Source organism: Tetrao urogallus (assembly GCF_951394365.1).
Source record: "Tetrao urogallus genome assembly, chromosome: 21".
Lineage (NCBI taxonomy): Eukaryota > Metazoa > Chordata > Aves > Galliformes > Phasianidae > Tetrao > Tetrao urogallus.
Genome location: NC_136834.1, coordinates 3,993,573 through 4,006,181, shown reverse-complemented (window position 1 = coordinate 4,006,181; position 12,609 = coordinate 3,993,573). Strand labels below are relative to the sequence as shown.

Sequence of the window (12,609 nt, the reverse complement as noted above, 5' to 3'; positions counted from 1 at the left end):
CCAGAAGTATTTGCATGTCCCCCTTGCCAGCAAGAGCAATTGAAAGCAAATGCTCTCCGGTGTTCCCATCCATGCATTTGTGCTGCTCCACTCCAAGGAGCAGAGCCCAGATTCTGAGCTGATTCTTGCAAGCAGCATCCTGAAATGTGACATGCAGAGAAAAAAGTTGAAGCGAGCCTCATCTATGTGTGTGGAGGGCAATGATGTTATATTTGTACAGTCTTGGTCCCTGCTGGATGTCCCATAGCAGCACAGTGATGCAGAGGCAAAGAAGGAGAATTGCAAATAGTTGAGGTTGGTCGGGTGGCATCCACTCTCCAGACTCCTGTTGAAGTGTGCAGACTAGAAAGATAGTAGTGTTTCAGTGGCTTTTCTCTTTTTTTTTCCTTTCAATCTCTGCATGCAGCACACTCTGAAACCAAAAGAGCTGTCTCAGACAGAACAAATAGACATCTGGCTTCCTTGAGAAGAGCCTTTCTCAGAAGCTGTCCATACCGAGCAGCATCAACAAATGGCCTGATTACAGCTGGCAGCCTGATAGCAGCCTGATCTATAAGTGGGGTGACTTTGTACTGCTCAGGAATCCCTCCCTGTGCAATGTGGAGCTGTGCTGTCTGCCTGCCGGCGTCTGCAGCGGAGCTGCTGGAGCCAGTGGTGCACCAGCCCTGCCTGGATGCTCTTTATGGACCTGTATTAAGCCTCTCCCATTGCTCATCCCCTTTTTCTTCCACCTGTTAAATTCCTGCTTGCATCTCACGTCTCTGTTGCTGCACGAGGTGGACTTTTTGCAGTGGGATAGAGCAAAACCTCTGGGCACTGTGGTAACCCACGTAACAGGTACAGCTCCACGTGGATTTGAAATTGTCAAAAAGCATGTGAACACTTGGATTTGGAATGCTGCCCCCAACCTCTTTCAGCACTAACATTCCTAACAATTAAAGCCTGAAAGAGTTTTTAACCATCTCGTTGGCTTCCCAGTATTTGTGGTGTTTGCACCTCCACATCCTCCCAGCTTGGACAGAGGAAACAAGTTCAGCATTTCTTCCTTCTCTGCTCTCCCATGGTTGGGATGGGTCCAAGTCCCTGCAAGGAAATGTCTGTTTCAAAAATAAACACTTGGCTGTAGAACAGTGGGAAGAGGCAATCAAACTTCTTTTGTACTTAGATCTTGTAAATGCTTGCATGAGGTTTTTCTGAATTAAAACCAAGAGCTGAGCAGGCGATCAAATGCTCCCATCGAGAGAGCAGGGGATGGATTTTGTCCTGACAGATTCTCTGAGCTGTGCCTTTGATTCTCTTTGGAGAGCTGTCAGTCACACCACTCCCGACTCAGTGGTGGCCGTTGTGGCTGCCTGAATTCACACTCCGTCCTGCTTGCAGCCTTAGCCATGACTGCCAGCCTCCTACCCTGAGTGCAGTTTGGGAGAGGCTCTTCAACTCTTCACTCCCTGCATTTGCCAAGGTTGTATCGCAGAGCTGCTTTAAAACCTTCCCTAAATTATCACCCTCTCTGTCCACAGGAGCAATGGGAGAAGCAGGTCAGAGAGGAGGGGACACCTCTGACCAAGTACTACGCTCAGTGGAAGAAGCTAAGAGAGAAGGAGATACAACTGGAAATCACCGGCAAAGAAAGAGTAAGACCAGAACACCTTCCTTACTGCACATCACCTGTAAATATGGCAGGGGGAGAGCCATGTCCTGGCAGCAGTGCCTGTGTGCCCTGCCTGTACCCTAGGCACTATTAACTATTGGGCTAGCTTGCCCAAGTTAATAGAGCGTGGTTGAAGGAGTGCCAGGGTGAACTTGTCTCTGTCCCTGTTCAGGCTCGTGCTGCGTGACCATTGGAGAGGTGGGACCTGCTGTCTGCACAGAGGTGCCCAGCCTGCCATTTCTTTTATCTTCTGCCAAAAGGAAGGCTCTGTATCCACTCCTGCACAGTCTATGTGCAGGAGGTGGGGGTGGGAGCTGTGCTTACATTAGGAGTCTGAAGGAAAGCTGTCTCGATGCTAATGCAATGAAAGTGGCTGAGCTAGGCTGCTTGGCCAGGGAGCAGGAAATAGATGTAATTGGTGTCTCCAGCGTATGGTGGGGAACAATTAAAATAATCGATGGGACATGAGCATGACTGGCTTTGAGCCAGGTCCCAGAGTGCAGCAGAAGACGTGGGAGATCCTGGAAGCGTTCAGTGCTCTGTGCTGAGATAAGGGCAGGAGGCTGAGGTTCCCTGGGGTAACTGCAGGGCTGTTGCTTTGGCACAGCGTGGCTCAGGAGGATGACTTCAGAAACCAGGGGAAGTCTCAAGGGCAGTGATGGGGACTTGTTCCCTGCTGGAGAAAGTGGGCTGAACGGCTCAACTGCAGAGAGAGAGATTTTGGAGTTAGCTTTCAGATGGGCCTGTGGCTGCCTGACATCTTTGCTTGGTGAATGGGGCTGTTGTCTCTCTCGGTGGGGACTGCTAGCTTAATGATGCAGCATTGTGAGCCCCAGCAGGAGAGTGAACACCATGAGGCCCATTAGGGCTGGGAAAATCCATGTCCCATTAGCAGCCATTGGGGGGAAAAAATAATAACAGGAAAAAAAATCAGCCTGGATCTCAGCTGCCATGAGCTGCAGCTTGCCTTGTGTAACAGTGCTGACCCTGTCTGCACATTTGCTTTTCCCAATGGTTTTTAATGGGATGCAGACTAATCAGCTTCGTGAGACTCAGCAGATAGTAACCTTCTATCTGGGAATTAAAAGACTGACCTCCAAATTACCTGATTACTGCTGCTGGGTGCTGAGCACAGGCTGTATCTGTGAGCTGGGGCTCAGCACAAGTCCTCATTCCCTTGCTTTGGGATGGCTCCACAGCTGGTAGGGATTTCTGGGGCCTTTATTTTGAGGTGCCCAGCCCGAACAGTTGCAGCCCTGCTTGCAAACCTGTGTGATGTGTTGAAGGAATGCATGAGGGGTCACCGTGAGACCTTGGGTGATTTTTGCATTTCATTTGCTGCTGCTGCTGCTGCAGAGAACTGTGACCAGGGCTGTGGAAAACAGGGCTCACAACAGGGACCTGGGCAGTTGTCAGATCTGCTTTTTCCCTTCTGTTGGCTGTTCCTTGTGCAGGGACTGAGACACTTCCAACCCCAGCTCTGTCCTGGTTGGGCAGTGCCAGGCTCCTGTCTCACTGCTGCAGGAGAGCAGTGGCAGCTGGCTATGGGGTGCCATCAGGGCAGGAGCTTGGTGCTTTGCTCCCCTCTCTGTCCACCTTCTGACTTCCCATCCTGGTGCTGCAGATGATTCCCTGTAAGTACTCAGCTCCCACAATCAATATTGCTCAGCTGGGGACCATAACCATGAAACAGGTCGGGAGAAATTGCTGGAATTGGCTGCAGGAACAAATGCACAGCTCCTTCCCCTTCCCAGAGGGCTGCCTTTTGTGGATGGAGTGTGCCTGTCCCACTGGGGAAGCTCCTGGCAGGGCTGGGGAGGGCAGTAGGCAGAGAGGAGTGCATGGAGGGCTGATGGGTGGGAGAGCAAATGAGTTATTACTTGTAGGGTGAATGTTTCCAAGCAAGCTAATGTGTGCTAATGCATGAGTGCTTCCCAGGAGGTGTGCAGCCAGGCACAGGCAGCGGGCAGCTGATGTTCAGAGTGCACTTGGGATTTAATTTGCATTCTGATTATCTTCGCCCTGCTGGCCTGAGCCCTGGCAAGTAAATCCTCCCCCTAATCCCCCTCTGGAGAGGTGTAAAGAGCGGTGAGGTGGTGTCAATTGCAAGTACTTAATGGCATTGATATTGGCTGTGCCTGCAGCGGTGAGGCTTGGCCCACTGATCTCCATCGGGGCCAGCAACAGGGTGAGCCGTGGTGCAGACAGACCCTTCAGCACCTTACCACTGAGCTGTGCTGAGTGTGAAGCCAAAAAAACAGTGCTGCTATGGCTGCCACAGCTTTTGGCATCGGTGGAATATGTCAGAGATGACCAGAACGGCCTGCATGACTTGCATTCCAGAGCTCTGGGACAGCCAGCTTGTCAGGGGTGTCCTGGTGAAAAGCCAAGGTGCCAGCAGTGGGCTGCCCTTCAGCAGATGTAGTGTAGTGCATAAAGATCAGGGGGGCAGTGGTGCTCTGCATGTGTTGTTCACCTTGGCAATGGGCTCACAGATCTGTCTGCTGGTTGGCAGCAGGCAGACCAACTGCTCTCACAGGGCAGAGCCAAGTTCATGTGTCGTGCGTTTTATGTTCAGAAGTACAAACTGAGGTTGTTCTCACTGTTGGTTTTGTTGTTTCTTCCAGCTTGAAGATTTGAACTTCCCTGAAATTAAACGCAAGAAGCTAGATGAAAGGAAGGAGGAAGATAAGAAGGAATTCAAGGACCTGTTTGAGCTGGACACAGACTCTGATGAGGAGAACGTTGGATTCCCCATAAAAGGTACAGCTCTAGGGCTGGGCTGGGCTCCTTGTCCAGCTTTGTCTGTAATGTGGGGCAGTGTAGCTGACCTGGGACAAGAAGTGTTTGCTGTCTGTTGCACAGAGGGTGGAGATGCAGAAATCCATCTTCTGTTAGGGTAAGAATGTTGTTCTGCCTGATGGCACGCTTGGTCTCCACTCTGTAAGTCACTGCAAACAGTAACTGCTGTAGGGGCTGGCTACCAGAGCAATCATTGATGGGAGAATGGTCATCCTCTCCTTGTGTGCACTTCTGGTGCCTTTATTGCTCAGTTCATGACGTTGAAGGTTTTCCTGAGGAAGTCTGAACGCTCCAGAGATGGAGTGATGTCTCTCGCTGGCTGTGACCACGAGGGGGCCACAGTAAATTGTGGAAGCTGAAAAAGTTCACCTCGAGGCTTGAGAAAAACTTCTTTGTCACTGGGGAAAGTTTGGGCTATTGCAAGTCTAACCAATGTGTTATCATTTATGTAGAAGGGAGGCTTGCAGGAATGTGAGATTTTCTTGTTTAGAGGTTTGATCTGCAGATAGAGACTTGTGTGTGGCACACATGAGGTGTGAGCATCAGTCATGAGATTAGCACAGAAGTAATGCATGTTGGCTCCCTCACAGGGTGCTGTGATACAGGAGGAAGAAGCGGTCAGAAAACTGACCTTGCTGAGGCTGAGGTTGGTGTGTTTTTGTAGGATGAGGTCCTGTGCAGCAGCACACAAAGCTGTGTTTGGAGTTCTTACTGGAAAGAGCCAGTTCTGGAGTCCTGGGGACCTGTAGATCTCTGCAGAGGAGTTACTGAGAGGTCTCACTGGCTTACCTTGTGGCTTGAGCTCTGCAATGTCAGCACCAGCACTGCTGATTAATATGGGGGCTTTCTAAGTGAATGAAGAGGGCGATGGAGCTGTGCCAGTGAGCTCAGACCAAACTCCTAACCCTCTGAAGGGGACTTTCATACAGGTTTGCCTGCTCAGGGTCGCAGCATTGCACTCCTAACCAGGCAGTGCTGCCTTGTTCTGGTTGCTTTATTTTGGTCTGCGTCTGGCTGGAAGCTGCATGGGGATGAGTGAACAGCAACGTGAAAGGAAGGAGAGCAATGAGTTTTCAATCATTTCTTAATCTGGTGGATCTGAGGGGAGATTCCCCTTGCCCTCACCTTATGCTCTGTGCAGGTGGAGCTGAACGGACCCCCCCGGAGGGGCAGGAATGGTGCCCCTTTGGAGCAGGGAAAGCACTGGGCAGGCCAGAGTCGCTTGGTTGGCTCTGCAAGGCGTGAAGAGAAAGGAGTTTGCACCTTTTAGGAACCACCAAGCAGGCAAGGGTGGAAGGAGCCCTGTGGTGGGGAGGAAAGCGTGGATTTGATCAATGTGTGTCACCAAGGAGGTGGGGGAGCTCCTGCATTCCTCTCATTTCCCAGCTGACAGCTCTCCAGGGGGGGAGGCGGCCGCTCCTGGAGATTATTAATGGCTGGGAAAGAGGTGTGGGCAGCCTGGTGGTGCAGCAATTAAAGCGAGGAGGCAGCGTGCAGTGAGCCAGCCCAGCCGTCTGCGTTAGGTGCCGGTGTGCTGCTAATGAACTCAAACGGCTTTCTTCATTTATTCCACATGTAATCATATTACATCAATTCAATGCCAGGCCGGTGGGGGCCGGGGGTGTGGAAAGAGAGCTTAGTTCTATTCTTGTTTCCTAGCAGAATAATCACGGCAGAATTCCTGCTGCACGCAGGGTCCAGGGAAGGAGATACGCAATCCTAAGGAGCAGGGAGCTCGAGCCTGACAGGTGTGCTCCTCCCTAAGGCTCAACTTCTGCCTGCAGAATGCACCAGGACCTGCGTGCACGATACAAAAGGAGGCGTGCTCCGAGCTCAGGGTGTGCAGGAGCAGCCCGGCTCCACTCCCTGCCCACAGCTGCTCTCTCTGCGTGCTCCCAGCCGAGCTGTCGGCGCTGCCGCCGGCCCTGCCTGATGGATGAGCGCGCGCCACTGCCGGAGCTCTCAGGTGCCCATCAATATGCTCGGCGCCGGCAGCAGCGCTGCCATCCATCTCCTCAGCTCTCTGCATGGCTGCCCGGGAGGCTCCTGCTGTGAGATGTGGCTGTGGCTGCCCCTGGGGCCGCGGCGCTGACGGATGGCGGCGAGCGGCGAGCTGGCAGCCAGCTTATGGATGGCTCTGTGGCCAGCCCGGCTGGATCGGCTGCTGGGAAGGGAGGATAAGGCAAAAAAAAACCAACAAAAGAGATGCCAAAATGAGAAGGATGTGCACCAGTTTCTTAGCAGAGAGACTGACTGATGCGTGGGTTAATGGCAATTTTGGATGCAGGGGAAGGGAGGTTGCAGCAGTGAGCTGGGCTTAGCTTGGGGCTGAAAGGAGGTGAGCAGAGGCTGTGGCTGTGCTCTCCCTGTGCAGGGTGCCTTTGCCATTTAGACACGTGGTGATTCAGTGCTCGGGGGCAGTCTGATCCAGAGGCTCTGAGGTGCTTCTCTGCCCAGGCCGTGCACCCAGAGGCTCTTGGTGCTGCTTTCCTGACTGCTTTGGACCTGGTTAGGAGGGGATTTGCAGTGACATCTGGTTCTGGACCTTTCTGTTGTGACTTTTGGAGGGAATGAAGCTCAGAGGGTTTATAAGGATGCCCTGAACCATGCAGCCCATGTCTGCAGTTGTGTATAGCAGCTGAGGGATGGAGGCTGTACACTATTGCTCCCAGGAACCAGTCCTTCTCTTGGCCCAGCTTCATGTCTTGTGCTTTTGCTAAGTCTGTTCAGCAGCTCCATTTCTCCTCATTGTGCTCTGCTGTCCATCTCCCTCTCCTAGCACTCTCAGCTCCCTGAGCAGTGCAGGAAGGTGTTTTCCTGGCCATCTCAAATGCCTATTTGTGGATGAATTCAAGCCAGAAGCTTCTGAAATGCTATGGATCGTTCTCTGGGCTGTAGTGTGAAGGCCTTTGGTCAGCACACCAGCAAGAGCAGTGCGGTGAGGTTCCCTCCAGCACAGGGAGGTGAACGTTGGGGTGTTGGTGATGTGCCCTTTGTGTGTGCTTCCTGCTCTTGTGCTCCTCTTTGTGTTTCCATTGACAAAGTACAAATACTTACAGGGAAAGCCAAAGGCAAGGTGGCATCAGACGACAGCTCAGAAGGCAGCAGCAAGGAAGACTATGGCGAGGATGATGAGGATGAAGAGGGAGAGTATGAAATCGAGGAGGACGAGGAAGATTTAGAGGAAGACAGTGACTCAGATGGTGAGTAGTGCACCTGGGCAAAGGGAAAAGGAATTATTGATGACCGGAGGCTGGTCTGTATCCTGGGGTCTTTCCTACAAAGGAGCTGTCTTCTCTGTTCTTGCTCTGCTGCTGTTTTGAGCTGCAGGGTGTCAGGAGGGCTTCTCTCATACACACTGCGTGGACAGGGAGACCTGTCAGTTCTGTGCTCACACTGAGAGCTAAAGGGTTAAGGGCTTTGCAGCCCCTGCTCTAACAAGCCACCAGCCCCTTTCATCTCCGTGCAGGGGCCTCATGCAGCGAGGCTCAAACAAATGCTTGAAGTAGAGCCCACCCCAGCAGGCTTTGCTTGAAGGCTCCCCGTGGGTTACTCGTGCAGGGGAGTGTGGTGGGGGTACCTCACCTTTCCTTTGAGCAGTGCCAGGGGCACGAGGGGCTGCACAGGGGTAGCCCTTAGCAGTTGCTCCTCCCAGGATAGGTCAGCTAGGAGATGTTGGCCAAGCCTTGCATTCATCTGTTTTTGTTTTTTAACACTGTAGGTAAGCAGTGCAGGCTCTGCAAGAAGCAGCTTTGTTCCATGCTTGGTCCTGCTTGCTTCTCCCAGTGTGTAGTGTTGGTGTGGTGCTGGGCCAGCAGCTCTGTGCCATCCCTGCCTCCTGCACAGAGCTACAGCCAGCTCAGAGCCTTCTCTGTGCCCAGCAGCACAGTAACCACGTTCAGCTTCTGCCTGCCCCTGCCAACTCGCTGCGAGCTGAGCAGACGAGAGTGGGGGCTGCCAGGGCTCTGCTGCTCTGCTCTTTTCTGGATGGGTTTATCTTCACCATCACTTTGAGCCTGGGTGTGAGAGGACCAAGCCTCTGCTCCACTGCATGCCTTTGGGTGTCATGCGTGGTTGTGGGGAGCAGCCACAGAAGCTCCTGTGGTGCTGCCTTTCTTTACCAGTTTGGGGGGCGACGAGAGCAGGAAGGGGGAAAGAGTCCAAGTGAGAGCAGAACCTGATTTCATGTGGCAGATGGCTGTGGCTTGGCATGCACAGCCCACCCTCAGAGCCCAGAATAGATGGGTATTTGGTGCATGTTCTGACAACGTTAAAGGATGGAGAGAGAGCATTTTCCCTCTCTGTTCTTGGCATGTGCAGATGAGCTTAGTGTAGGGGGAGCAGGAACTCTTGGTCCTCCCTTTTTTCCCTCTTGGCTGTGCTCTCACTGGCTGAACACCCATGGGTGGCAGCAGGGCATCGCTCAGGGTGGATGGATGGGTCCTCCAGGCCTCCAGCTCCATGCTGAGCATCCCTGCCCTGCTATTCCACAAAGCACACAGGTCTGGTGGTGTAGCAGGGAAGAGCTCCAGCAGGTCAGAGCCTGTGAGACCAGAGGTAGGAACAGGCACAGCAGTGACTTCGCTCTCCAGTACTCTGAGCCAGCACTGTACATCACCCTGCAGTACTCTCCTACTACTATCTGGGAGCTGCAGCAACACTGATAAATTAATGAGTGTCTGGCATTAATTAGTGACGAGTTGCCTCCACCTGCCTCAGTACAGCAGGATTTACACCTCTCCCTCCTTCCACCCCCAGAGGAAGACAAGGCAGCCCCTCGGGGCTCACAGCGGGCACAGAGGAGCAGCCCCCAGGCGCTGTCACGTTCCGACCTCGAGCAGCTGGCCCAGGGCGAGGAGGATGTGGTGGAAGATTTGGCTTTCTCCGATGATGACTGAGCCCTCCCCGACCCTGCAGCCCCCCTGGCTGGTTCTCCAGGAGGCGGTAAGCTCTTGGGGCAGGAGGTGCTGCCCATGAGGACTGTTGCAGTGAGGCGCGGCGCTGAAGCTGCTTGGACTTTTGCAGGTTTTTCGACCCACGTTTTTTTGGTAATGTTCTGTGGTCACATCAAAGCCAGTCAAACTGGTGTAGGTAATAAAAAAGCCCGCATTAAAATCTGGTTTAAATAACACGGGGGTCAGTTTCAGCTCTTGCTGGAGCAGCTGACCAAGTGGGAAGGACAAGATCTTTGCACGAGGACCTCCTCTCTGCCCATCCAACCATCCCTGGGCTCTGGGGTTCTCTCCAGACCCTCCCCCCAAGGGCTCTCAGGGGTCATGTAGAGCATTTAGAGCTTTCTATCACTGCAAGTGGAAGCCTTTTATCAGCAGCACTGGAATCATTAGATCCATCTGCCATGCTGGCTTTATGTATACTGAAGAAATTCATCTTAAGGAACAAAGTGCTATGGGAGGACGCAAAGGGACGGGCTGAAAAATAGGATGGAGTAGGAAAAATTAAATCTAATAGTGTAAGGAAATACACAAGTGTCCTATAGCCCCATGCTAAGTGATAAGTCAGGGCCTGCAGATGTGACTGAGCCCTGCCTTCCTCCACAGTGCTGCTCCCAAAGATTACTGCACAGGTAAACAGGCAATTGCTGCAGTCATACAGCAGCGTGGGCTGTTTGCTTCTGCTTTATTCTGAGCTCACAATGTCTTTTTGGAGAGGCAGAAACAAGAACAGAAAGGGTGTATTTTTTTTTCCAACTGCACTGACAATAATTATCAGCCTCAGAGTCCCAGAAGGGGGGGGGGGGGGAGAGGAAGTTTCTTCCAAAATTAATAATTTATTGTTATATTTACAGCTCCCTCTGCGGGGGCAGAGCACCTGCTGCTTTACTGGGGCTTCAGAGCTCAGGGCTGAGGCTCTGTACCTCTGATGGCAGGGACACAAAAGAGCCAGGGATGGAAACATTGGGGCCCTGCCTTCAAGACAAACACGTTCACTTACCTTTACTTCTTGTAAGGTAGCTGGGCACGGTGCTCATTGCCCCCACTTCGCAGTGGCAGCAGCACAGCACACAGCAAGGAAAGCATACAGCCATGCCAGGGGCTCAGGAGGCCAGGTACTGTTTGTAAACGGAGTGGTGTCCTTTTTTATTCAAACTGATTGCTGGAAAGCATCTTTTTTTATTGTGATGTGATGGATAATGACAAGGGGGGGGGGGAGGAGTTGGGTTTTTTTGTTGTTTTTTTTTTTTTTTTTTCTTTTTTTTTACAATATAAAGAAGCTAATGTACCACCAAGCTATTGGGTAAGAAAAAAAAAAAAAAGATGGCAGCACGTGCAAGGTTTCAACAAAACAAAAAGAGGAGAGGGAAAGAGACAGAGAGAATAAGAAGTACCACATGTGATTGTTTGTGATTGTTGCTCACAACTGTACAGGTCACAGGAGGTTGCCCCCAGGAGTTACCATTGCATTCACAGTAGTCAAAACTCTGCCTGCTGTTGTTGCCCCCCCAGCATCCCCCCCCCCCCCTTTCTGGGGGCACACAGGGACCTCTGTCCCATGGTCTGCAGCAGGCCTGAATGTGCAACAACAGCCACCTCTGTAACAAGGCTTGAAAAAGAACAGGAATCCTACAAACCAACCAACAACCAAAAAAAACCCCAAAGGTGTATAAATGAGTCCACAGTACACGTGACTGGGGGAGGGGGGGAGGTTAACCCTGAACTCCCCCAATGAGCACACACTCATTTCTTCCTTAGAGCTCAAGCAAATCCAGCTCTGCAAGGCTGGGCAGAGTCCAGCAGTGTGTGCATGGGCAGCCCCACACTGCCTGTGCCGTACCATCCACACCAGAGTAAACATGGACCACAAACTTGCCTTTTTTTCTTCTTTTTTTTTTTTTTTCTCCTTTTTTGTGTGTGTGTGTGTGTTTGTGTAACTCGTTGTCTTGTCTTTGGTATTGTTTGCAAAAGTTCACTAGAGATGCATAGACACCTGAATGGAGGAACTGAGCGCAGTTTCCAGGGGAGAGGAGGAGATCCGTGGGAAGGGGGGAGCTCTGTTGGTGATGGATGTTGTGGCTCAGCAGCGCTGAGTCCTGATGGAGGAGCAGTGCCAGCCCCCCCCCCCCAGTGCCTGGAAGCTCCTCGAAGGCAAAAAGCATTCCCAACAATCACAGCTCTGCTTTCCCAGTGCGTGAGAAGGCGAAGGGAACGGTACCACAGCCCTCCAGCACCGCCTCCCTTCTCTTCTTCACTTGGCCTTGTCTCAATACATCTTTGGATCGTTTATTCCTTCCCTTTTGACAGGTTTTTTTTTACTGTTTTGTTTTTTTTTTTTTCCTTTTTAAGCCAAAAAAAAAAAGCAAAACGCATCCCAGAAAAATAACAACAAATCAAACCCTCCTTCCTCCTCGCTCCTCCGTCTCCCGCTGCTCAGGGAGGCTCTCCTGCTCCCCAAAAACCTTCCATTCGTTCGACCCATCCTTCAGTTCCAGGAGCAGCTGGGAGCTGTTAGGATGGTGGTTTGGTGGTGTCGCTGAGCCCAGCCCCAATGGATGGGTTCCCATTCTCCTGCTTGGGGGAGATGCGGCTGGCGGAAGGCAGAGCGCTGCTGAACGGGGAGGAGACGCTGCCCGTGGATGAGGGCCGCAGCTCAGCTGGAGGAAGGTCCCTCTCTGGTGGCCTGAGCCCTGGGGGCTGCAGGGGGAAAGCCATGGGGAATCCAGCCATGTAGAGCACCCTGCCCACTCGCTTGGCCACCTGTTGGAAAGGGAGGAGCGTTAAATGCAAGGGTTGCGTTTTCCTGCTGCTTGTTTTGTGCCTGTTCTATAAAGGGAAGCTCGCAGCACAGCGCTGAACCAAAGTCCACACTCCAGTGCTCAGGTCTTGCTGTCCCATGAAGGGTTTGTGGAAACATGGAGAACCTGCAGCCTGCTTACCTGGCCAGGTGAGGGGAATGTGGAACTCATGTACGTAGCCCCAGGTGAGGGGAACCAGGAGCCCCTGTACATGGCCAGATAAGGGGAATGTGGAACCCACGTACATGGCCAGGTCAGGGGAACCAGATGCCCATGTCCCTGCCAGGTAAGGGGAAGCTGGAGCTCATGTACCTGGCCAAGTGAGGGGAAGCTGGAGCTCATGTACCTGGCCAAGTAAGGGGAAGCTGGAGCTCATGTACCTGGCCAAGTGAGGGGAAGCTGGAGC

General features: G+C 52.4%; 2 protein-coding genes across 2 annotated transcripts in view; one reads left to right on the top strand and one right to left on the bottom strand.

Annotated features, from left to right (window-relative positions):
- Positions 1–9,351, top strand: part of NOC2L (NOC2 like nucleolar associated transcriptional repressor) — a gene marked incomplete at both ends in the record, with an annotated part of 32,437 nt that extends 23,086 nt beyond the window's left edge. The window contains 4 exons of the mRNA XM_079545650.1: positions 1,521–1,634; positions 4,279–4,414; positions 7,513–7,656; positions 9,212–9,351. Coding sequence (XP_079401776.1) covers positions 1,521–1,634; positions 4,279–4,414; positions 7,513–7,656; positions 9,212–9,351 — 534 coding nt within the window. The remainder of the gene's footprint in view (positions 1–1,520; positions 1,635–4,278; positions 4,415–7,512; positions 7,657–9,211) is intronic.
- A 2,565-nt stretch (positions 9,352–11,916) lies between these two features.
- Positions 11,917–12,609, bottom strand: part of SAMD11 (sterile alpha motif domain containing 11) — a gene marked incomplete at its 3' end in the record, with an annotated part of 68,876 nt that continues 68,183 nt past the window's right edge. Inside the window, 1 exon segment of the mRNA XM_079545668.1 lies at positions 11,917–12,165. Coding sequence (XP_079401794.1) covers positions 11,917–12,165 — 249 coding nt within the window.